This window comes from Ciconia boyciana, chromosome 1 (assembly GCF_034638445.1).
Source record: "Ciconia boyciana chromosome 1, ASM3463844v1, whole genome shotgun sequence".
Lineage (NCBI taxonomy): Eukaryota > Metazoa > Chordata > Aves > Ciconiiformes > Ciconiidae > Ciconia > Ciconia boyciana.
The window spans coordinates 125,954,362-125,977,712 of record NC_132934.1 but is presented as its reverse complement, the minus strand read 5'-3'; the positions used below and the strand labels follow the sequence as shown (position 1 = coordinate 125,977,712).

General features: G+C 35.7%; 1 protein-coding gene across 1 annotated transcript in view; it reads right to left on the bottom strand.

The window, feature by feature from the left end:
- Positions 1-6,820: 6,820 nt before the first annotated feature.
- Positions 6,821-23,351, bottom strand: part of RPGR (retinitis pigmentosa GTPase regulator) — a 43,017-nt gene continuing 26,486 nt past the window's right edge. The window contains exons 8-14 of the mRNA XM_072848263.1: positions 16,738-16,893; positions 16,068-16,192; positions 14,814-14,996; positions 13,740-13,905; positions 12,295-12,401; positions 10,413-10,478; positions 6,821-9,373 (exon numbers count right to left, since the gene is read on the bottom strand). Coding sequence (XP_072704364.1) covers positions 6,983-9,373; positions 10,413-10,478; positions 12,295-12,401; positions 13,740-13,905; positions 14,814-14,996; positions 16,068-16,192; positions 16,738-16,893 — 3,194 coding nt within the window. The 3' untranslated portion in view covers positions 6,821-6,982. The remainder of the gene's footprint in view (positions 9,374-10,412; positions 10,479-12,294; positions 12,402-13,739; positions 13,906-14,813; positions 14,997-16,067; positions 16,193-16,737; positions 16,894-23,351) is intronic.

The window sequence follows — 23,351 nt, the reverse complement described above, 5'->3', positions numbered from 1 at the left end:
ATGCAATATATTTTATTTACTAAAAGCCAAACACAAGGACCTACCAGTTTAGATCTGTGCACTTTTGTCACAGGCTGGCAGTGCACATACTTTGCATTCAGCAAATTAATCTGATTACATTTATTAATCAAGACTTCAGGTGTCATTCAGAGATAGTACACTGACATTTATGACACAGCAGTACAGTCCTTTTTTGATTGAGGATTAAGGATTTTTTATTTTGATTTTTGACTTTTAAAGATTATTTCAGTTGGCTTTGGTGTAACTATTCTGTGGCTTGCCAGCTTGCTGCTGTAGGTGTACTTGGAGAAAGATGTATCTCTGCATTCTTGTTTGAGTATGAATAACTACTTAACAATGCATAAAATTTTAATGTAAAACTACATTCTAAAAAAGACAGTATTTGTACTTTCAGGTTTGTTTTAGATTTTTACTATTCACTACAAAACCAATTTAAATAGAGTTATCTAGAGGATTCTCTTTCTCCAGCAGTTCAGAACAATTATTATTTAAATTTATTCCCCAAGATAAATCAACATCTGAAATAGCTCAGATGTACTACAGCTTTCATATACAAAACTGTTATCTTCTCAAAAAAGTTTGTTTTCTTTGGAGAACAAATAAATAACATCAATGTCCAAAAGGAAAAAAAATGTCTATAGAACTAGAAAGAATTTTAAGGTGTTTTGTGAAGAATCACAAAATAAGTTGGAGACTATTTACATCAAGTATAATCTCATATGAGCTATTTTACATAGTAACATAAACACCCTTTAATATTCAGTCACTTGGAAATAGCATACCAAAATAAATCCTGGGTACTTAAGCAAAACAGATGAAATATAATGAGCAACTCCAAATCAGAATATGTTGATGTTATCTCAAAAACTCAGTGTGTCTCTAGAAGGTATTATGCTGCATACAAAATGAATTCTTAATGCTAACAGACACAGAGAAAAACTAACTCAGGAATATTAGCCCACACTTGGATGCAGTTTGTGCATTTTTTCCGAATTCTTATAGAAAAAGTTTTAGTGTCTGGAGTTTGTCATGCAGCTCCCACGTATTTGCAAGTGAATGAGGACAGTCACTACTTTCTGCTTTTATTGTGCCACATAGCTTAGAGTACTGCACGTCTCTCCAAAATCCTGTGCTTTTTGTTGAAATCCTGCCTTAATCATGCTTGTTATTATTCAGTGCTTAGGTAAAAATACGGACAAAGGCAAATTTTCACCAATAACACCACCGCAGGCAGGAAGGTTCTTCAAGATTCTCTGTTCTCCATACATTCCTGCAAAGGATGCCCTACGAGTCACTGCTAAAACCTCCACAGCCTGCAAGAGTGGGTCTCTCAGGGGAGATCCACCATCTGATGTAAAAGTGGCAATTTCTGTACAACCATCAATAATCTTTAAACCCATTCTCATCTTGTATGGGTAGATTTGTCAAAGCACACCCAACTTAGTAACACGAGTCCCACCAGCTTCCCCATGCAATTGTTCTCCACATCATGCTGGTACTTGCGAAAGTTCTACCCCAGCTATTGGAAGGTCAGCTTAAAACACAGCTTAACTTCTTTCTGTTCTCTTGATACAGGACACATTCAGGTTTGCTTTGTTCTTTTTCTCCTCAGAGATGACAATGAAGCGCCTAGTAAAACAGATTAAATTTTGCAGCAGTTCTGCTGCTGTATTTCTAATCATGAGAGTCGTTTTGTGCCTTGGCTAGATGCTGGATAGAATGAAAGTAAGTATTTTAAACTTCCTGTAAGAAAACCAGTCTCTGCCAGGGTGGCTCACAATCCCAAACTCATATTAGATTGGTGATTATTGTTGAGTTTCCAGTTGAACAGCACAGCACAGTCTCTTGTAATATCATTGGTACACAGGGATTGGGAAATATTGCTCTTCAATACTACTGTGATCTATACCCTTACAGGTATAGATGTAGAGAAAGGCTTTGTTTAATATAAAATTCTGCTTACAACTACTTTTGTTTTGCTCTCTCTCTCATTCTCAATATGAAACCACAAATACTTTACATTTCACACAAACCACAAATGCAACTTATGTGAAAGGTGGGGTACACATGAAAAATTATAAAGCTCTAAACTCATAATGTTGAACGTGGGACATTCCAGCAGACTGCCCTGCAACCCACCTCAGACAGAAAGAGCAAAGAGTCATGTCTGATTTTTCAATGCTGGGACATTTACGAAAGCCAGAATGGTAAATATCTTTACACTTGACATTTCAGGGCCCTGATAATTAATATTTTCATAACTAAGTATGGTTTTTGGAGATAACAGTATTAATATTTGTTTAAGTTATTATAGCATGAGGTTGCCAAGCAAAGAAGCAATGGGCACTATCGCAAATCCTTAAAAAAGACAGTGATTAAGTGTACTTGCTTTTTCTTCTTGCAATAGAAAAATAAAGCCTCTGTAGCTCTCAGCAGTGCAATTTTCTGACGCCAAAGCTGTCTCTCCAAAATCCTTTCAATATGCAAAAGCAAACCTCTCCTCTCTCCATTAAAACATATGAATAAGTGTATAAAAATATTACAGCTCAGTGAGTGACTTCAGGTCACGAACATGCTCAGAACTTAACTGAGGACAAAACTATAGGTTTGCCATTTGTGCAAGCAAAATATTTGCTCAGTTGCTCATAGAACGCGACAGTACTAAACACCGTCGTTTATTTGAATTGCACATTTAGAAATTAGTTGAGAATTTGCCCTTTTACATTTATGTTGCCCTTTTTTTGCCTTCTTACAGATCTGACAACATTCTTTTGTCGGAAGGTCCTGTTATTTCTGAGCTTGATTCTGCTTCCCATAATACTCATTATAAAACTAAAGACAATACACAGAAGTTCAGGTGAGCACACAGTTCATAAATACAGCCTATACGCACTAAGAAACAACTCAGTTTGCATTAAAAAAGATGCTCTGCCTTTAATCACTCTCATTTGTTTTAGAGTATTTAACAACACTTTTGTCAAATGACTAGATTCACACCACAAATTCAATTAATAAAAACGAAAGACTGTGTGCTATTCTGAGATGTAAGATCTAGAAGGTAGTGTCATCTTTGGAGAATGTAAGCTAAAATCTATCTTAAAAGATGAGTAAAGCTAAGAAAAGCTAGGGAAAAAAACCTAAAAGCAATGGGAACAAAAACTACATGTCCTTTTCTGTATGATTCCTAAAGGCCCCATTCTAAAGAATAACCATGTACCTATCCAGATAAGACAAAAAATAGTGAATGAAAACCAGACATTTTCTGTAGTTTGGAGAAAGACATGTTTGTTATTCAGCATCAATTATGCAGAGAGAACTATTATCTGAATAAATAGTTTGATATTTTCCGATATAATGGCAAAATTTAACTGCTGAAATTTTGCAGGCATAAGAGAAGAGTTGTGCTACAGCATATTCAAAAGTAATCTAGAGCGTCCTCATCTCTAACAGGAGGTGTGTGCCAAGAGCAGACTGGAAACCCGCCCCCCAAAAATGGGCTATGTGCTTGTAATTCATGCCTGCTATAAAAGGCAGTATGTGCATATGTAATTCTGTGAACATGTATGTGAGAGTGTGCAGGGGCATTAAAACTTCTGAGATTAGCGGGTGCTTAGAAATTTGCAGGTGCTTATTAACATTTTACGGACGTTTAGCGTTGTTGTTCCCTGCTATATTGCTGCTCTTGATCTTGAACGTGTGGTTGGTTGACTGCTGGTTAACTGTTACTAATAAATCAATAAACCACCTCGATCTTGATTTGGTTTAAAGCTGAACCGTTTTTCCATGTGACAATCTTGAGGGAATAAATCATGAAGAGGGAATAAATGCTCTTTTTTCTAATAAAAGAATACAGAGACATCAAATGAAGGTTCCAAAAGACAGATTCAAGACAAAAAAAGGAGTTACTTCTTCAAACAACATGTAAAGTAATCCAAGAATTGTTTGCCAAAACATGTACTGGATGCTAAACAGGTTAAAAACTGACTGAAAGAAAGTCATGGAAAAAAAAGGGCTATTAAATACAATAGATATATCTTCTGAACCACAGATTATTGAATGTACTGAATATATTGGGTATACTGAATGATTACACAGGAGAAGTAACACTACATGTTTGCTCTATTCTTGTATTTTTTGCCAGGCATTCACCAGTAGCCACTGGTAGAAAAAAGATATTGGACTAGATAGACCTTTGGTCTGGGCAGTTGCCTGTTGTTTCTCTCTTATTGAAGGATTTTTTTTCTCTACTAAAAACTAGTTTAGGAGTACTTCTGCCATGTTGCTTAAGTACTGCACATAAATCTTTTTGTATCCCATAATAAATACCAAGGACATACTGAATTTCCACAAAACCACAAGTACCAAATTTTATAAACCCGTATGAGTCAAACTAAATAAAATTCCACTCATTACACTAATGGAGTTCCAAAGTCCCCCCAAAGCCCAGAAACATTGGCACAGTGTACGATTTATGTAACGATTCTGTGGAAAACCCTTAGAAGTGCTGGAGTAATGCTCTGCTTTTCCCCTACCACAGGGATGATCCACAAAACAATATAAAATCAGTTTTCAATTCAATGAATTTTTATCCAGACAAAACAAAGAAGAGGAGATGCCCGTAACTTGGCTTCCTTTACTCCCCTGGGAAGCCTTATGCTATCAGCGCATGTTAAGAGAGGAACAACAAATGGTCCCCATTTGCCTAAGGATTTAGATTAAAAGATACAGCCGAACAGTAAATGAAGAGCCATTCCTATGTGGAATTGGAAATCACTTGCTTCGAAGTGCTCTCACTTTTTCCCCCCTCTCTCTAGCAAATATTTTTCATAAGACATAACAGGTTTTTTTCACAGCACAGTTTTCTTCCAAAGCTGAATTTTAGAATCACAGATAAGTAGATGTCATGTCCAAGAAACACGGTTTTAGGCCTATAAAAATACTTTTCAATATTACTCTAAGTTTAATCACAGTAACATCCTAATCTTTCCTAAGAAAGATAAAATAACACAGCTTAGCTCCACTTAGTTTCAAAAGCAAATATTTTCACAGCAGTTCAGTGATAACGCAGCACTTCTGCTAAATAACCGAGGACTCCGTTGTTAGAGCGAGCTGTTTTCTTGGGAAGTGCATTTAACTGTTAAAATATTCCACTCTATCAGAATATGAGGACACTTACCCTTTTCCAAAGACTTATGCACGCTGATGTCAAGACAATGTATTCCAGAAAATCCCAAAGCTTGAAACAAATTTCACAGGGACAAAATACAGTCACTGGATTAACTTTTTGTTATAGTTAGGGCATACGGCACGTGACTGGAAGTGATCTTACCTTCAAATGCGGTATATGGAAGGGGTGACTGAGGTAAGAAGGATCGAACTAGACTAGAATCTACTGGCAAACTATTAATCTACTACAGCCTTTTTAGAAAATAAATTCTGGAGACATTGTGTCAAAGACAGTTTAATGTCAGTATCTTACAAAACAACATTAAAAATGTTTCATAATCTCAACATAAGTATTGATGCTATTAACATTTTTATTGAATGACATTTATTCACTTTGATTCCTTTCTTCTCCTGTCCTCATTTTCAAATAGGATTTAAATAGCTATTTTTCTAGAGAATGTCAATACTGAGATCTGTTTACAAAAATTTCTCAGACCACCCACAGTATTTAAGTAATAATGCTGTATGACGAGTTCCTATCCCTTCTTTTGCCAGTTCAACCACTAAGGGTTGAAACAGTAATGCAATATCTTACAAAGTCACAAAAATAATTTGCAAGATTTGTTTGTGTATTTGAAGGAAACTCCAGAAGTATTAACATACTTTGTCTTTTCCAAAAAGAATTCACACTTTCATGCCATTTTCTCTACTATTCCATCTGGCTTCTTGGTTTATTACATCATTCTCTTTTTGGAGATCACAGATGTGATTTTTAGGAGGGAAAAAGACAAATCTCCTCCAGTGAGGAGAAGCTTAGGCTCTGGTCCTGAAAACATACATACACTTCACACTGCAACAAAGTATATTCCCCTCTTTGAGAACCTTAGAGTTAGATGACCGATGTAATTTAGTCTTCTGTAGGCAGATATTAAATCTTTTGTTTACTGCACAGTATACACAAGTAAATAATGTTTTACAGGTGTCTATTTTCAAATTCTTAATTATGTCTAATTACCAAATGTGACAGTCAAAAATTATCCCTAAACAGATGCATTCTGACTCTAATCTAGGCCAGATTCTGAGACTTGTATTTGTCTTTTTGCACATAATTGTGTGCTGACACTAACATAAGAAGTCAACCTTAAGGCGTACAAAAAAGCCCAGGCCACCATTTACCCAGACTTGTATTGCCATTTACCTCCCATCTACCGACCCGTGTAAATTTGGCAACTTGTCCTTTCTTTAATTTACACCGAGTACTCAAACATTTTACCAATATATGAACAGAAGGAAAGTAGGGGGAATGAATACGGAGTGATACCAAAATTTAAAAATATGTATCTGTGATGATTTACTGACACTCCTTTCATATAAGGCACATTAACAGGTAAGCTATCCTGCAACTAACTCTGATGCATTACCTTAAGAAATCTGACTCAAAGGCAAAGAAGATTACACCGTTACAATGTATAATTCATGTTGTCAGCATGACATTATAATTTAATTAAGAGGCAAACATATTTTGCCTCCTCAGCAATTATTTTTTTTAAATCGGTGTCATACATGATAAAGATGACTGTGTAAATGACTGTATCAACAATTTATATGATTTCTCTCATAAAAGCTTCGCAAATCTAAACATTTTCTTCAGACCTTTTCAAGAAATTGGCACTTAAAGTATATGCATAATAATATATTTTGACTACATTAAAAAAAATGTTAAGTAATAAAAATCAATCTGCCATAGTTCCAGAGTTTCCTGAAGAGGCTTAAAATGCATCTCCATTAGTCTATGCTACTTTAGTGTCAAATAATGAGGTAGCACATTGTTCCAAAATTGTTCTGAATTTTGTAAACCGTTTGCTACATGCTGTTTGGACTTCATTTTTTGTTTAGAGCTGTTTGGTAAAGCAGTACTTTCTGTCTTCCCTGGCTTCCTGGTTTTGCTTTTCTTTTGTGGAAGCTTATTACTATAATTTTTTCTTTTACCTTTTGCTTTTTCCTCTTCCTCTTCTTCTTCTTCCTCTCCCTCATCCTCTTCTTCCTCCTCTCCCACATCCCCTTCCTCCTCTTCTTCCCCCTCTCCCTCTTCTTGTTCCTCTTCTCCCTCTTCCCCTTTTTCCTCTTCTCCCTCTTCCCCTTCCTCTTCCTCCCCTCCCTCTTCCTCTTCTCCCTCTTCCTCCTCTTCCTCTTCTTCTTCATCTCCCTCTCCTTCTTCAACTCCCTCTTCTCCCTCTCCTTCTTCAACTTCCTCTTCTCCCTCTTCTTCTTCCTCCCCTTCTCCCTCTTCTGCTTCCTCCCCTTCTCCCTCTTCTTCTTCCTCTCCTTCTCCCTCATCTTCTTCTACCCCTTCTCCCTCTTCTTCTTCCACCCCTTCTCCCTCTTCATCTTCTCCTTCTTCTTCCCCTTCCTCTTCTTCATTTTCCCACTCCTCTTCCTCATTATTTTCATTTTCTACTCCTTCCTCCCCTTTTGCTTCTGCTTCTGCTCCTTCCTCTTCCTCCCCCTCCTCTTCTCTTTCCTCTTCCACTTCATCCTCCCCCTCTTGTCCTTCTTCCACTCCATCCTCCCCCACCTCCTTACTCCTCCTACTTGCATCTTCCTCTTCCTGTTCTTCTTCAGATACCTCTTCTTCCCTCCCTGCCAATGACTCTTCCAACTCTTCCTTTTCACCCTCTTTGTCTTTTTCATCATCCCTTTCTTTGTTTTCTTCTTCATTTTCCTTTTCATCTTCTCCTTCCTCTTGTGCCTCTACCTCTTTTTCTTCCTCCCCCTCTCCATCTTCACCTCCTTCCTCACTCTCATCTCTTCCATCACTTTTAACCTGTTCCTCCTTTTCTTTTTCAATGTCTTCCTCTTTTGCATACTCCTCCTCCTCCTCCATGTCCTCATCTCCCTCACTCAGCATTTCTTCTTCCTCCATCAACCTGCCTTCCTCATCTCCTTGCTCTTTGGCATCTTCCTGATTAATCTCTTCAATCTCTTCTGCACCCTCATTCTCTGTTTCAGCCTGTGATTCCTCTCTTTCATTTTCTTCCTCATTATCTTTTTCCTCTTCGTCTTCATCTCTTTCTACTGAAACTTCACATCTATCTTTTTTAATGTCACTCTCTTCTTCTTCCTCCCCTAGTTCACCTTCACCGTCAACTGTTTCATCTAGTTTTTCTTTTTCACTTTCACCCTTTTCACTGCCTTCGCTCTCCTGCTCTTGATTAGATTCCTCCTCATTCTTAATTTCTAACTGCCTGTCTTCATCAGATTTAGCTTCAGAGTTTGTTTCTTCCTCATTCAGACTTTTTATATCAGTCTCTTCTACATATTCTTTCTCATTGTTTGTAACTTGCATCTCCTCAATCTCACTGGCTTCTTTTTCTAAGTCCAAATCTTTCACATTTTCTACTGTTTTAATTGCCTTCTGGATCTCTCTGTCTTCACAGTAGTCCTCTTCTTTTTCCCTACTCTTACATACATATTTTGCAAGATCATTACTACTTTCCTCAGATGAAGATGATGCCGTAGTTACAGCTATTTGTTTTAAAAATTGATCTTTTTTTTTAAAAACCCTCTGCTCTTCACTACTTTCTTCTCCTCTGACATATATTGTTTCACATTTATCAGATTTTTCAGCAACATCCTTTATTTTGTTTTGACTTCCTACTGCTTCTTGACTTCCTTGCTTTTTAATAGGACTGTATTTTTGTACAATTAATGAATCAGCCTGAGGCCGATCCCTGGATGCAGAAGGAAGTACATCTATTCTAAGGGATTGCTTAGATTTAACAGCTTTTGACTTTTTATTGGAAGAATTTGTTTTTTCAGTTGGAATTTGTTTTTCAGTGGGAAGATTATAAGTTACTTCCTCTTTGACAAATTCAGGATTTTCCATATATTCTTTTTCCCTTTTCACTAATCTGCATTTGTCCCTAGTAATTTGTTGAACACCACTTTTGAAAGTACTAACACTTTGTGCATGCTCAGATTTACCTTTCCTTGTATTTTTTTTGGCCACAGTCTTCCCTACAAAGGAACTACTTTTTTCTAAATCTTGTCCCAGTGATTCTGAAAGTGAAGACTGCTTTTGTAAAGAGCCAGAGTCTAATTTTGAGCCCTCCTTCATGAAATCAGAATCCTTGTTTTTCAGCCCACCCTTACCATCTCTTTTCAGTTTCACATTTTTATTGTTCTTCTATTCCACATGAGAAGCAGAAAATTAAAAAGAAAGAAGGAAAGCATTAAGGACAAATGACAGCAAAAGAAAAAGGTTACAAAAACATCTGAACAAGAAAAGAAACAATTTGTATGAGGGGACTAAAAGATAGCACAAAAGGTAGAGTCTTTCACATGAAATGAATTTACAAGTGCACATATTAGAAGAATGTAACTTTCTGTTGATGATAAATGTACTACTACTCCTTTTTCACTATGCAAGCACACCAAGTGAATGCAAGAAGAACTGTGCAGCCAGTATCATGTCCCATAAACTAGAGCACATGCAATGTGTCAGGCTGTGCAAACAGAAGGAAAGAACTACAGTTCTCTTACACCTTCCTCCACCTTTCCCCTGGGGAAATCTTCTGATGCACTCACTGTTATGCTTTTTCTAATAAGTCTGAAAATCTGTTGTCTTTTGGCTTTAAATTTTACACTAATTAAACCAATTCTGCAGAATAATTTTTAAAATATAAAATAAAACTATGATGAAATATACCAAAATGCTGAAATGCTGGGATCACTTTAGGAGTGAAATAGAAAGATAATACAAAAGTATTTTAATTTCATAATTAAAACCGGTATTATTGCTCCTTTAAATATACTCCATGGTGAATTTCTGTAAATAAAATCTTTACTTACATTGTGTCCCAAAAATCAATTAAAATATTTTAATAGCAACAAACCAGTAGAAATGTATGTTATCAGCATAAGTTACAAAGTGTATATGATAGTCTTTTGTTCCTTAAACTGGTCAAGTATTATATACTCTCATCTCAAACTATGCTGGATATGAGGAGTTCTATGTGCGTGCACAAATTCTCTCCGACTTCTGTCAGCTTCTTAGAATTTTACCTCATGGATATTCAGAAAATTAGCAAGAGGAGGCCTATAAAATTTGCCTAGCTTTTTTAAAACTCAAAGCAAAACAATAAAGTACAAGCATAATACAAGAATTATAGATCTTTTAAACATCAGTATAAGTATACGTGTATACATATAATTAGTTACAGTACCTTTTGTTTTTGGAGTGGTGATAATTTTAGGGACTGGTCTCTGGGATTCAATTTCATTGCATGTGTCTGCAAAGAATAAGATCTCTATTAAAAAAATAAATATAACTAACAGGGAAAGCAGCATCAAAGCCCAGTTCTACTAAACACAGCTATTATATGAAAATTTTAATACTATTGCACAGTCAGGTTGCGACAAATCTGTATGATCACTCAACTCACCTATTTCACTTCCACTCCCTCATTTACTCCTTATAAAGAGAGTGGTAACCAGCTTAGATGTCAACATCTAAACTGTCTGTAGACACTGAAAGCTACATGCCCTCTCCTAGAGCCCACCAGCACATTTTAGATCCACCTTCCACTCACTGTGAAGTTGTGGGTACAAATATAACTCCTTATTCCCTTACCATCACAACCTTCAGCTTAACATCCAGTTTGATACCACAGCCTTGAAAGAACATGTTCAAAGAAACATTGTACAGCAGAAATTTTCATTGGAATCTAATGCCTTTATCTCTTCTATATAAAGCAAAAAAAGAAAAGGCAAGGCAATGTAGAAGAATACTACTAGGTGGGCAAGTATAGTGAGATTTTGGTCATCCCTTCCCATATACTCCAAATGACAAGATAATGTTCTGTGCTGCTGTTTGTTAACTGCTTATGGTTTAACCACCATATTATTTTTCAACACAGTGAGCATGGACAGTTCTGGTTTCTGACTCCCAAGAATTTGTAACATCAATATTATATTAAAGGTTTTTCCTCCTCTTGTCACACTTGTCAATAAGATGTATGTTGCCACAGTTTAGAAAAATTGAAACAACTATGCTGTAACAGATTATTTTCAATCAGATTCAAGAAGAGCAATAATTTTTCTTTCTATTTTGACAAGTTTGCCTGACAGAATTTTACAAATTTACTGTTTCATTCTGATAAATGTTTTAAAATTGATTCACAATGGGTATAAAAACAAAAAGGAGAAGGAAGCCTAGCACAAAAGGTGTGCAATATGTTATAAACAATGAAGGCCACGTTATGCATCATATCTGAAAACAATTTTTTTCTTGTAAATGAAAATAAAGTTTTATAACTGTTAAATAAATGGTATGCACAGATTGTTAAACTACTGTTAAATACAAACAAGTAATAATTCCTGTAAAATGTGCAATCCCTCCAGCATAACTGACAACGTATCCTGAGCTGAGTCCACAGTGAATTGCTCATTTGTTTCCATTCCACTGAAGTTAAAAAAAAAGACAAAAACCAACACTCTTTCCAGTGCACTGCATTAAAGCCAGGACATGCCCTATTGGCCGAGAGAACAAAATGTTTTGGAGAAACGTACAAGTGATAAGGTGAACATATTTTTTAAATAAGAGAAATATGTAGGAACATGCTTGGGGATCACCAAATAATCAAAATGTCTGCATTTTGGTCTTCCCTTTAATGTTATCCACCTGTACTAAAAAAGCTCCTCTGAACAGGAAAAGACAGCGCTCTGCTTCATTTCCTGCAGTCCTCTCTCTTGGAAATCATCAAGATGAGGAAGGTCAGAGATAGAGATCACCACGTAGTTATCCAGTGTCCTTCTCCTTTTCTTTCTGATATCCAGAGCTAAAGCGTGGGGAGGGGCTGCACTACTTGGACTGATTCAATCTCATATTACAACATTACTTGGAAAATGAAAACAAACTCTAGCATTGGATAACGATGATCTAAAATGCATGCTCATTTAATAGTATGTCAGTACTTCTTGATGCCACATATGATGTTCTGGGCTAGCCAGGAGTTCAGTAGTAGAACTTGAAACATGATTTAGCTGCTATGGTCTTCCCCTGCATAAAAACAATCGAATCACAGATTCATTAGTGGAATATATTACCATATTTAGGATGTCAGCTGTATCTCCAAGGTTTCTGTCTTTATTTTCATTATCTGAATCTTCTTCTGCAGAGCCTTCACCAGGTTTATCTTTTTGATGATTCTTTTCTTTAAGGTAAAATAGGGGGAAGTAAACAAATACCATAGGAACAAGCAATATACAGCAAACAGAACACCCCACTCTTGTAAAATAGAGATTATCTCTATTCTACTGACATAGGACTGAAGTCCTGAGATTCCTCATTCCCCCAGCCTAAGACACAGCAGAAACACTTCCACCTCCTTTTCATCAGTATTAACATTAGAGGTAGCTCAGCAATCTGGCCTCAGTGCACTGTAGATGTCTGACCATTTTTACAGGCTTTCAAAGCATAAATATTACATGGGACAAAGCTTCTTTTGGATAATCTCTTCAATAATAGTGTACCAATTAGACTAAATTAGCTGCAGTCATATTATCCACATTGCACATTATCTGTGTAATGGATGGAGAGACAGTGAGTTTAACTCCAATGCAGCATCATAAAAATGTACCTACATCATTTTCAGGTTCACCTCAAGTTCATCAGGTATATAACCAGTTTCATATGGCACAAAACCTGAGGTTTTAGGCCTCAGAAGACTCTAAAGGCAATTCAAATTTCACTGCGTTGCTTTCCTGGAACCAGAAATGCTAATGGACATGCTGGCAGCTTTACAAATAATCATCTTAATTCTAACTGAATTATTACTTTCAAATTGGATTTGACTGTCCAATAAATCTGAGCTAACTTTTACACAGAAAAACTGCATTCTGCACTCTTCAGCACTGCTCTTCCCAGGAAATCACACATGCCCAGGAATCCAGATGAAGCCCAGAACTGCTCTAGAGAATCTGTGCAAAAGTCCAGCACTGTATCAGTATCATTGTTATCCAGGCTTTTGCATTAGCTAGAATATTGCAAATCCTTATTATCTTAGATAACAGAGAGTAAAGAGTACTTTTGCATTTCCAAGTGAAGAAGAAAGCTCCTATAAGAATTAGTAGACCTCTTTTCTTATTCAAGGTCTCTTGTAGGCCTTCCTGTGTCTTTACGACTGTTCCTCATCGATTTTTTTCTGTAATTATTTTTTTTTTCCGTGAAAATGGAGAAATGGAATATTCTTACAGTATTTTTGTGAAGTCATATTTCTACAGGCTTGAAGAACCTCAGGCACAATTCAGAAGTTGTTTTTCTTTCACTCAACCCTCTAAATCTTTAAGCACATTTTCCAAACCTGAACCAAGCGTGAGGCAATTTATTGTATGCATTTCTCAACTTTCACGTCTGTATTCTGCCAGACCCTCTTGAGGTAAGACTGAACTTAAACCTTCATTCATGTTCAAACTGGGCATTTGTTTATGAATAATGAGAGCCAAACTACATAATTCTCAGAAAACAGCAACAAAATGCAGGGACACTTCACCTTTTTTATGGTCTCTATCCTTCATACGTTCAGCTTTAGGAAGACTTGTTGCAGAAAAACAGAGTGGGCTAGTGTTGCTAGTCACAGGCAATGAAGATTTTGAGAAGCTTCCTCCCAGTGGAGGCAGAGTTCGTGCCATTCGAATAAACTGTTCTGGTGATTTTTCCTTTAGAAGATTAAAAAAAAAATTATTGAGAATAAGAGTAGAAGAATAAAATGTAAGCAACCTCTCATACTTAACAGTGGTATTTTCCTTTAGTTGATGATACAGTGTTGTAACTTTGTATGCAAAGCATAAACAAAATTTCTTGAATATTTTAATTATTTATAAAAAGTGGAGAGATAATAGTGGGATATTTTAGGTCGTTTCTACACAATAATCTCAAGCAGTCTTAAAATATAGATAAAGGATAAAAAGAATTATGATTTTTATTTAAAATGAAAATTCTAGTTTCTCAAATAAAACTGAGTTACTTAATCCACAGCATCAATATCTTATTACAAAATAAATGTGGTTTTGTGGTAGAGTTAGTTTTCAGACAGGCAAGTGAAATGATCCAACTCATTGCGCTGCTAAAGAAATCACATGGAATGTGTAGTGGAGATAAAGGAGAAGAAACTACTATTTTAAGTAGCTACAAGATCTTAGGATCATTTTAAGCTGATTGTGAAACTTTCGCCTTTGATATTTTATAAACTATGAACTTGTTTAATCTATTCAAGGACTTAGAGGTAACACCAAAAAGAGTCAGGTTCTTGTTCTTTTTTTTATATTTCTAAGGTATTTTTTAAAATGCAAAGGAACAGGCTCTACATTTTAGAATAAAAAAAAATACAAAACCAATTTGAGTCTTTTTCATAGAAATAAACAAGTAAAATCTAACCAATACCTATCTTCTACCTGCATCAATTTTGGGACTAGGGTAGATATTCATTCTTCTTTTTATATATTAAAATTAAACATGTATTTTAAGGAGATATATTTATCTGGTGGGTATATGCTGTGATTTTAATTTAAAACATTATTTTGTTTCCTAAAACAAGTACAGCAACTCTAAACAGCTCTGAACTTACCCTCTCTCGACGTCGCATTCGTGCTGATGTTAGTTGTAAGGTGTTTGTTAGCAGTGAGTCTCCACTCATTTTAGAGACAGTAGCAGTCAAACGGCTCTCATATAAATCTTCTAAGAGTATTTCTTCAGATCCTTTAGGTCTTGGAGCAGCAAAAACTAGCATGTGACAACCACCACAAGCAACCTACAGCAAAAAAGGTCTGATTATTTCATTTGCAAGTATCAATACAAGGATCTAATTTTCTTACAATCATCTCTAGGGACTTAGATTGTAAGAAAAACATAATAAAAGAGATATTAAATAGCTTCAAATTTAGCTCCTAATGACATTAGCAAGAGAAAAGTACATAATTACAATTATTAATGACTAGTGATCTTTGTTCATTTCTTCTTACTTAAATACAACATATTTGTATTGAACAGAACACAAGATAGGTCTATCAAATTATTGATACAGAAGCAAGCAAAGATATTTCCACTGACTTAGAGGGGATTGGAGCTAATTATTTTTATGCAAATCAAATGTGGGCAATACTGATAACTTCAGTGATACAAACCTAGGTATTTTATCACAAAATCCACAAAATGTAATACAAAGTCCTACACTCTCCAAGAGACAAAGTATAATTACATAAAGATCAGAGGTTTCACTTTCTAAAAAGTTTAAATCCCTTACCACTTCTGATAAAACTTCCTTAAACTCTAAGTCCAGTAAAAAACCAGAAGTCAGCCACAGACTTTTGTCCCAAATTTTGCTCAATCCTGAGTCATGTTTGCATTTTTGATGCTGGCAATTCTGTGATATTTATTTCTTAAACACCTCCTCAAATTTTCTTAAGATTTAATAAATATCCCACTGCACAAATAATCATTAAAATTAAAAAGATGTCACTCTGGTGTTTTCAGAACAGATATTAGTTTCCCCCCTACTGCCAACAATCTAAGAGCAACAAATATTTAATGTTATAGGCTATATAGACAGCTCTATAGACTAAAACACTACAGCACAACACTACTGAGTAAAACCCTAAAAAGCAGTCTATATGTGTAGTCCAAGCCAAGTACATTCTAAACTAAATGAACAGTGTGATAAGTGATAGGTAAATATAATTTCCTTTTTCTTTCAATTTGTGTTGTCTACTAATTAAATGTTGTAGAAAAAAATAATCCTATAATGAGATGTCAACTCTCATTAATAACGTTTCATAAAAATATAAACATTTTGATGTCTGAGCAGCATGAACAAAAGTTTTACCAATAGGACTGTGAACCTCAGGAAATTATAACACAGAGTGGGATCAAACTGATTTGTAAAATTCTCTTCTCCAAGTCCTAACTTGCCATGTCGCCCATCTCCAAAAGTAAACATGAGGCCATTCTCTGTATATAGAAAAAAAAAAGGATGTTATTAATAACAAAGATTCAGTACAAAACCAGGACAAAACCATTACAAACAAAGTAACAGGCCATGCAAGTAAGGAATATTTCTCTTCCAAAAGCAAAACCTGAACAATTATTTTCAGATTTTCAACAGATGAATGAGATCCAAAAATATATATATTTTCAGACAAAATACTGTTGGAGATTAGACTTAGTCTAGACAAATTTGGAAAAAAAACCAAAACAACAAAACACTAAGACTGAAATTGTATAGCAAAACAAAGGCTTCTAAACAAGAATACTTGTTAGCAAGGCATGATTATGAGGTTACAATCCCCCAGGAGATACCATGTACAGAACTATGCATGGCATGGCTGTGAATCAGAAATTCCTAATATCAAATCCGGCTTTCTCACTAGCTCACTTAACCTTTAGAACTAGTAAGTCTGCATATGTCTTCTTCTACTGCTCATTTTATACAGGAAGCTTTCACAGTATAACAGAGAGTCACTGGAAGTGCATTTCAGAATTTTTCACTTACATACCTGCAATTACAGCAGTATGATTTTCCCCACATGTAATGTTACATATTTTATGCCTCCTCAAGTGTTTCACAGACTTTGGTACTGAAGTTTCAAAAATAAAAGTACCATGTCCCAGCTGCCCATATTGTCCAAGTCCAAAAGTATATACATCTGTCTCTGAAAATGTACAGGCAAAGTTAACAACAAATATGCTGATGTATACATTATGACCTGGTTTCCTTTAGCCATGTGAAAGTCAAATGACATCAGCATCAAAAAGCAATGTTTTATCAATTAAAAAATGTACCGACTAATCAATTAAATTAATCAATTAAGAACAAAATAAAACAAAATAAAAAACAGGCAATGAAGCACTAAAATATATACAGAAAAGAGTTTTGAATGGTTCAATATGCAATATATTTTCTAACATAACTGCAAGATAATCCACTGATCATATGTACACAAAATATCCGCTAACAAAAAATTTATAGTTTACATACTGCAATTAATTCAAGACCACAATGTTTACATATATGTGCATTTTCAAGTACAACAGTCTCATCTTACCTGCATGTACACTGTATGACCCTAAATTTAATAGACTAGACCTCTTTAAACCAATACTAATTTGTGTGTAAGAAGAGACTGGAACAATAACAGAACAGGTTTCAGTATTCTGTTCAGCTACCAAATCAGCCCTGCATTAAATACAGAGAACACTATAATTGTGTTATCTTTTGACAGAATAATCATCTTTCCACATTTATATTTTGTCCATTTAATGGATTGTCTGTGCCAGGAAAAAGAATGAGAGCTTCCCCAAAGCAATAAAGATTCTTGGTATGTCCATCCCTGGCACTCCATCACAACAGGGGAAGACTGTGAAGCTTGGAAATCTTGATGAGGTCATGCTTGAAAAGGGAAATTCAAAGACTAAGTTTTTTTGGGAAAAGGAGAAGTTTTCCTGGAATTATATTCCCTGCCCCTTTTTCTCCTGCATGTAGGCAACAAAGGAAAAGGTACAGAAGTACTGATTAAAACTTGAAAAATTGTTATGAAAACCTGTGAAAGATTGAGAAGGAAAAAAAAAATTCTACGTCAAGCAAAAAGAACTGAGACTTGGGAGCAATATATCATTACATCATTCTCAAGAACATGGTGCAGAGCATGCCTGCTCCTGCTGCACAGATGCCTTCAGGTCAAAAATCTCACCACCTTCAAAGGCAAGAGAGCAATGGGTATCCACAGCTGAATGTGTGGAACGACAGTCAGCAGAGAGTCTTTGCTTTTTGAGCACTTCTTTCTGTCAAGGAAACAAGGTCACTGGAAGAGCAAAGTAAGTTTCAGTGCCACAAAAGTAGTTTATACGGTATGAACAAATTCTCAGAGCAGCCACAAACTGGAGAAATATTAAAAACAAATTATGTTACCATTCCCCCAAACTAATCCTTCACTACTGACAGGGAAAGAGGAAGCAGAGAACAGACCAGATTCCATATTACTACCATAGTACACTTAATAATTTATATTGAACTTCCCAATTTTAAAGGAACCATGATGAAATACTGTAACACTACATACAGAAACGTTCTTTCTAGGAAAGGGTTTGCCCTTTCTGTCCCTTTTAAATTGTTCCATATTAAGATGTCATGAATTCACACCATTAAAAAAACCCCAGTGGTCTCACACTTTTTCTGACTGTAGATGAAAAATACTTAGTAAAGCTGTTTTTCTACTCTATGTAACAGTAAAGCTCCCTCTGCTGGAAATTTCAGTGCAAGCAAGCAACACCTTCTCGGGATCTTTAAAAAGTAAAACAAGAAGTAAGAATTCTTCTGTGACAATTAGACTTTCTGGATAAGAATCAAGAAACTACTCCTGAAAGACAGGAGCTTTCTCTAAGCAAACCAAAGTCTCATCTTCATTTTAGGCAATGGCTTTCTCAGGATGGCTTATTCCATAAATTCTGCTTAAAAGTACTGCATTTGTTTTAACATTTTTTTGGAAACTGGCAGATCTTGTCATTTTCAAACTATGTGGCTTTATCTGATTAACATAATTATTTTGAGTGAAGTTGGAGTTTTTTCATATTATCTTTAATCCTAGCTTGAAACACGCAATGCCTTTTTCATAAAAGAAGTTAGATCTCTAAAGGCATTTGTGTTTAGAGGGAGATGTTCTCAAATGCTAACTTTAAAAGTATAGGAAACTATTTTCTTTCCCCAATTTCTCCTGACAATGAGGAGAACAGGCCAATCCAAAACCAGGTTAGAGTGCCTTTATAAGAAGAATGATTTTTTCTACTGCCCTTATAGACCAGGGGCACCTAAATTTTGCTCCTCCTACAATTCGCTTGGAGGACAAAAACATTGCACCTATCTTAAATGATTCACTGCTCTGGTGCAGAAGTGAGGCCAAACCACAGTAAGAATCTCATTTAGCAGAAACGAGGTATTTCCTCCAATCTGTCATTATAAGTACATGGAAAGAGAAGTCCATGGCAAAGCAACCTCATGGACTTAGTGATAAAATGACAGAGGTGAATTTCATCATTCTGAACTTGAATTTGCCTACAGCATGTATCCAAAAAGGGATACCGCCTCACTGTCACCTTCTTCTTACTGTCCTCAGTCCCAGTAAGGATATGGTTGGATGAAAGAAATGAAACACACTGCCAGCAAACGGGTAGATTTTGCTCTCCCATTCTCTCTCTGCAGTCCTCACTTACACCGTCTCTGCTGTCCACCTGGCTGTGTGGTGAGCCAGCTCAGCTCAGTAAGCCAGGTTTTGGGGGGTTTTTGCTGATAGTTTCCTGTGGAATGGTCAAGGCAGCACGGGAGTGGTACAAGGGGAGAGGAAAGACCTATGGCCACGGCAGCACGAGGGAAGCAGCACTGCCTCCAGCGCATCAGTGAATCACAAGGAAGGCTCAGCCATATTAACAGCACCCAGGAGAAACAGAACACAAGTCCTGTCTGGGCCTCGAGGAAGGAACTGCAGCCTCCACAGCAGCAGCCCATGCAAAGGGCCCTTGAAGGATGAAGAGAAATGGTTTCAGAGCTTGCACAGAAGCCAATGGCTTCGCTGTCCCAAGTGACCTCCAGCACTTGAGTGCTGGGACTGCTTCTCCTTCACTTCCTACATTTTCTTTTTTGGAAGAACAGGGATATTTCCCTGTAACTGTGTATCTTCCACCTTTGCAGGCATCTTCTGGAGTACATAACAGTTCTTTAATCTCCGTGACCATTGTCACTACAAATAAAATAGTCCTAGGCAAAAATCTATATAGCTTTCAGGGGTTTTTTTTAGCACATGCTATTTGCTGAAAGAACTGAGTGAGCTCCAAGAATGTTTTTAAGATTCATGCATTCCTTGCTATGTATTTAAGGCTATAGACAAAGTTAAAAATCCATGGAAGAAAAACAGAAACAGACTGGTATGCTTATATCTCTCCACATAGATTCATTTTCCTTGAACATCATTATTGTTATTATTATTATTATTACTACTACTACTACTACTATTATGCCAATGGGCTATTCACTCTTACAATAGCTTTATTTTTAAACAGCTTATGCTGAAAAAAGTTACTGTAAAAATCAGCTGTCAACACAATACTCAGTTTTATGAGAGCTAGTAATTGGATTTGGGGATCTCAGTATAAATAGTATACAGACTTAAGAATGGTTTGAAAAATCTAGATAATCCTATATGGTTTGAACAGTCAGTTCTGTCATGAAAAGGTAGAGCTTTTTGATCCTTTTCATTCTCTCTCAAAAGGGTATCTTGACTTTCTTTTCTTTTAAAAAGACCTTGAGACAGAAGATGAAAAATCCAACATTTTACATACTAATGCACTAATGTGCTGTATTGTTATGTCAAATGATCTATTCTCGAAGGAGTGCTTCACTTTTTCCTTTGAAGAGGTATCTTTGCTTTCCCTCCCTTCAGAGAATAAAAGGAGGTAATATATCCTTTTATAGAGAGGATTATTCCCAGAGGATCTGTCATCATCTGAAAAAATGGAAGATATTAAGGCCACTCCCAATCATCTGTTTCTTCTCCAATTCCTAGATTCACAAGTTATTGTTATTCTACTTTTATAAAAGCTTTATTGAAAAAGTACACAATTTGGGATTGCTGCTCTCTCATATTTCTTTGGAAAGTGACGATACCAATAGCTTTCATTTTCAGTAGGAAGTATTTGCAAGCACTGTGGGTAGTGGATGCGTTTGTTTTAGTCTCTGAGAGAAATCATCTGGGATGAGGATATGATCTTCTTGAACTGGCTGATAGACTGTCATGAAATGAATAGGTTTGTGCTGCTACAGTGAGAGAAAGCTCTTGCATGATAGAATTTTTAACTCCGATTCTGTTTATTCTCTAGAATAACTGCAAATATTAAAGGCAGAAGTAACAATAAGACTTGTAAAGAAGATGGTTTTCCATACCATATTCAACATTTCTAAAACCTTGTATCTTTAAAAAGTTTTTTTCCAAATCATTGCTCTCAACAGTTTAATTTTTTCTTCTCTGGGAAAAAAACGAGTTTCCCATTTTGGAGTTTCAGAGCAAAAAAAAGAATTATTTTAACATATACTTTCTACCATTTACTCTGATACTTGCTGCAGAGATTCCAAACAGTAGTTTGATTTAATAACCCAGATAACAGTGGTTCTTACCATACAAAATTGCCAATAGAATAGATAAGACAGTCATAAAAAAGAAATCAAATGAAGTGCTTTGGAATAGACTAATTATGTATGAGAGTCAGGAAGAAACTTGCCTCGTACTCAGTAAGATAACTGGATTATGCTTTCTTCTAATTTGATAAACCCTAAGTAGAACTGATGACAAGAAATGAGCCAAGATGTGCAACAACTTCTCCATATGACATTTTCTCCTATCCTATTCCTATGTTAAATGAGATCGATGAAACAGGGGAATATACCATAGTCAGACACTCGTTTCTTATTTTTTAAGACTGAAATGATACACCCTGAAAGACTGGAAAGACCCTGAAAATATGAAAACCGCATCAGTATATATTGTGTTACCAAAGCCAAGCAGCACCCATTTTCACAGAAGATGATACATGAAATTCAGAATTTCTTCAAAATTGTACTACTTTCTTAATTTAGGAAAATGAGCTTAAAAGCCTTAAAATACCTATAAAAGAGGTATAAATGTTTCTGCTCCTCTTTAAAGAGATATCCCTCATCAGAAATCTCAATTTGTGGTCACACCACTTCTTCTCAAGATGCAATATAAACTTCAGTACTGATTTCAAGTTAAGTTTCTGATGCAAAGCCTACAATTCATGTATGCTACACTCACTTTTTAAATGATTACAGTGTCCAAATCTATCTCTTTTCCCAATTTTTTCCCCAAATTTTGTTTTGAGCCAGAAAAATTTCTGTATGTCAACACTCCTGACGAAGTATCTTTCACTTGAGACAGTATTTCCATTATCCTCTACTCTTTTGTTCAAAGTGTCTTAGGCAGAAGTTCACAACTGTAGCCTATTTAATATTAGCTGAATCACATTAAAATACATCTATCTGACCTTCCACTCTTATCACAACAACTGTTACTCTTTAGGCAAATGTATTTTGTTGGAGGATATTGTTTTCCTCTTCTCTTGACTCAACTGATCTTCTGGCACTCAACACTTTGATCTTCAACTGCCAGCTAAGCCAGCACTGAATTTCTTATTTGCCTTCTACTACAAAATCTATTTCCATAGGCAAGTAAATCTTGCATACTAAGACACTGACTTACTATGGTGTTTTCTTCACTGTATTTGTTTTTTGGCATTTATATTTTGCATCCTTGTTCTAGCTCCTGTATAGTTTTCACTATAATGCTGACGTCATGCAGGTCTACATCTTCCTACTAAATCTCTGTAAGTCATTTGTTATAGTGAAATTTTATCACATGAAATACCAGTAAAACAGAATATCTATTGGTTAGCTTCAGATTTATGGTAAAAAAACAATCAGTAATGATAATCAAATTCTTTCTGCAGAACTTCACTTTATAACCCATAAAATAATACTACGACTTACACATTTGCTGGCCCCAAATTTATGGTAATTTTTTTCCTAATAATGATAATCTGATTTCATGTAAAGAAATTTATTTTATGACATAGAATACTGCCAGGGTAAGACTGTATTTTGGTGGAAGAAGAAGGACAAAGGCACTGAAATGTAGACAAATGTTTGCATTATTTCCTGGATTTGCTACTGTTACTTCCTCTTCATAATTTTCCCAAAGGAGTTTTAACCTACCCAGAATCTTGCAGCTTGACTCATCATTACACATAACCTTTCCCAGAACATCACTTCCACCTTTACGCTCTCCAGTGGCTTGCAGTACAATACTACATCATATTACTTACAATTTCAGTTAGAATTTCAATTTATATTTTAGAAATTTTGGTTACATAACCTTAAAAGCACTCCACTAGATTGACAAGAGATGACTTTAACATTTTCAAAATACACATTTAAGGACTGATATCTATACATCCTACCTGGTTTTTATAGTTTTTGCATTTTGGTAGGTAGGACACTAACTACAGGCATATTATACAGCTGTGGAATTCATTACAAGCCAAAGCTGATATT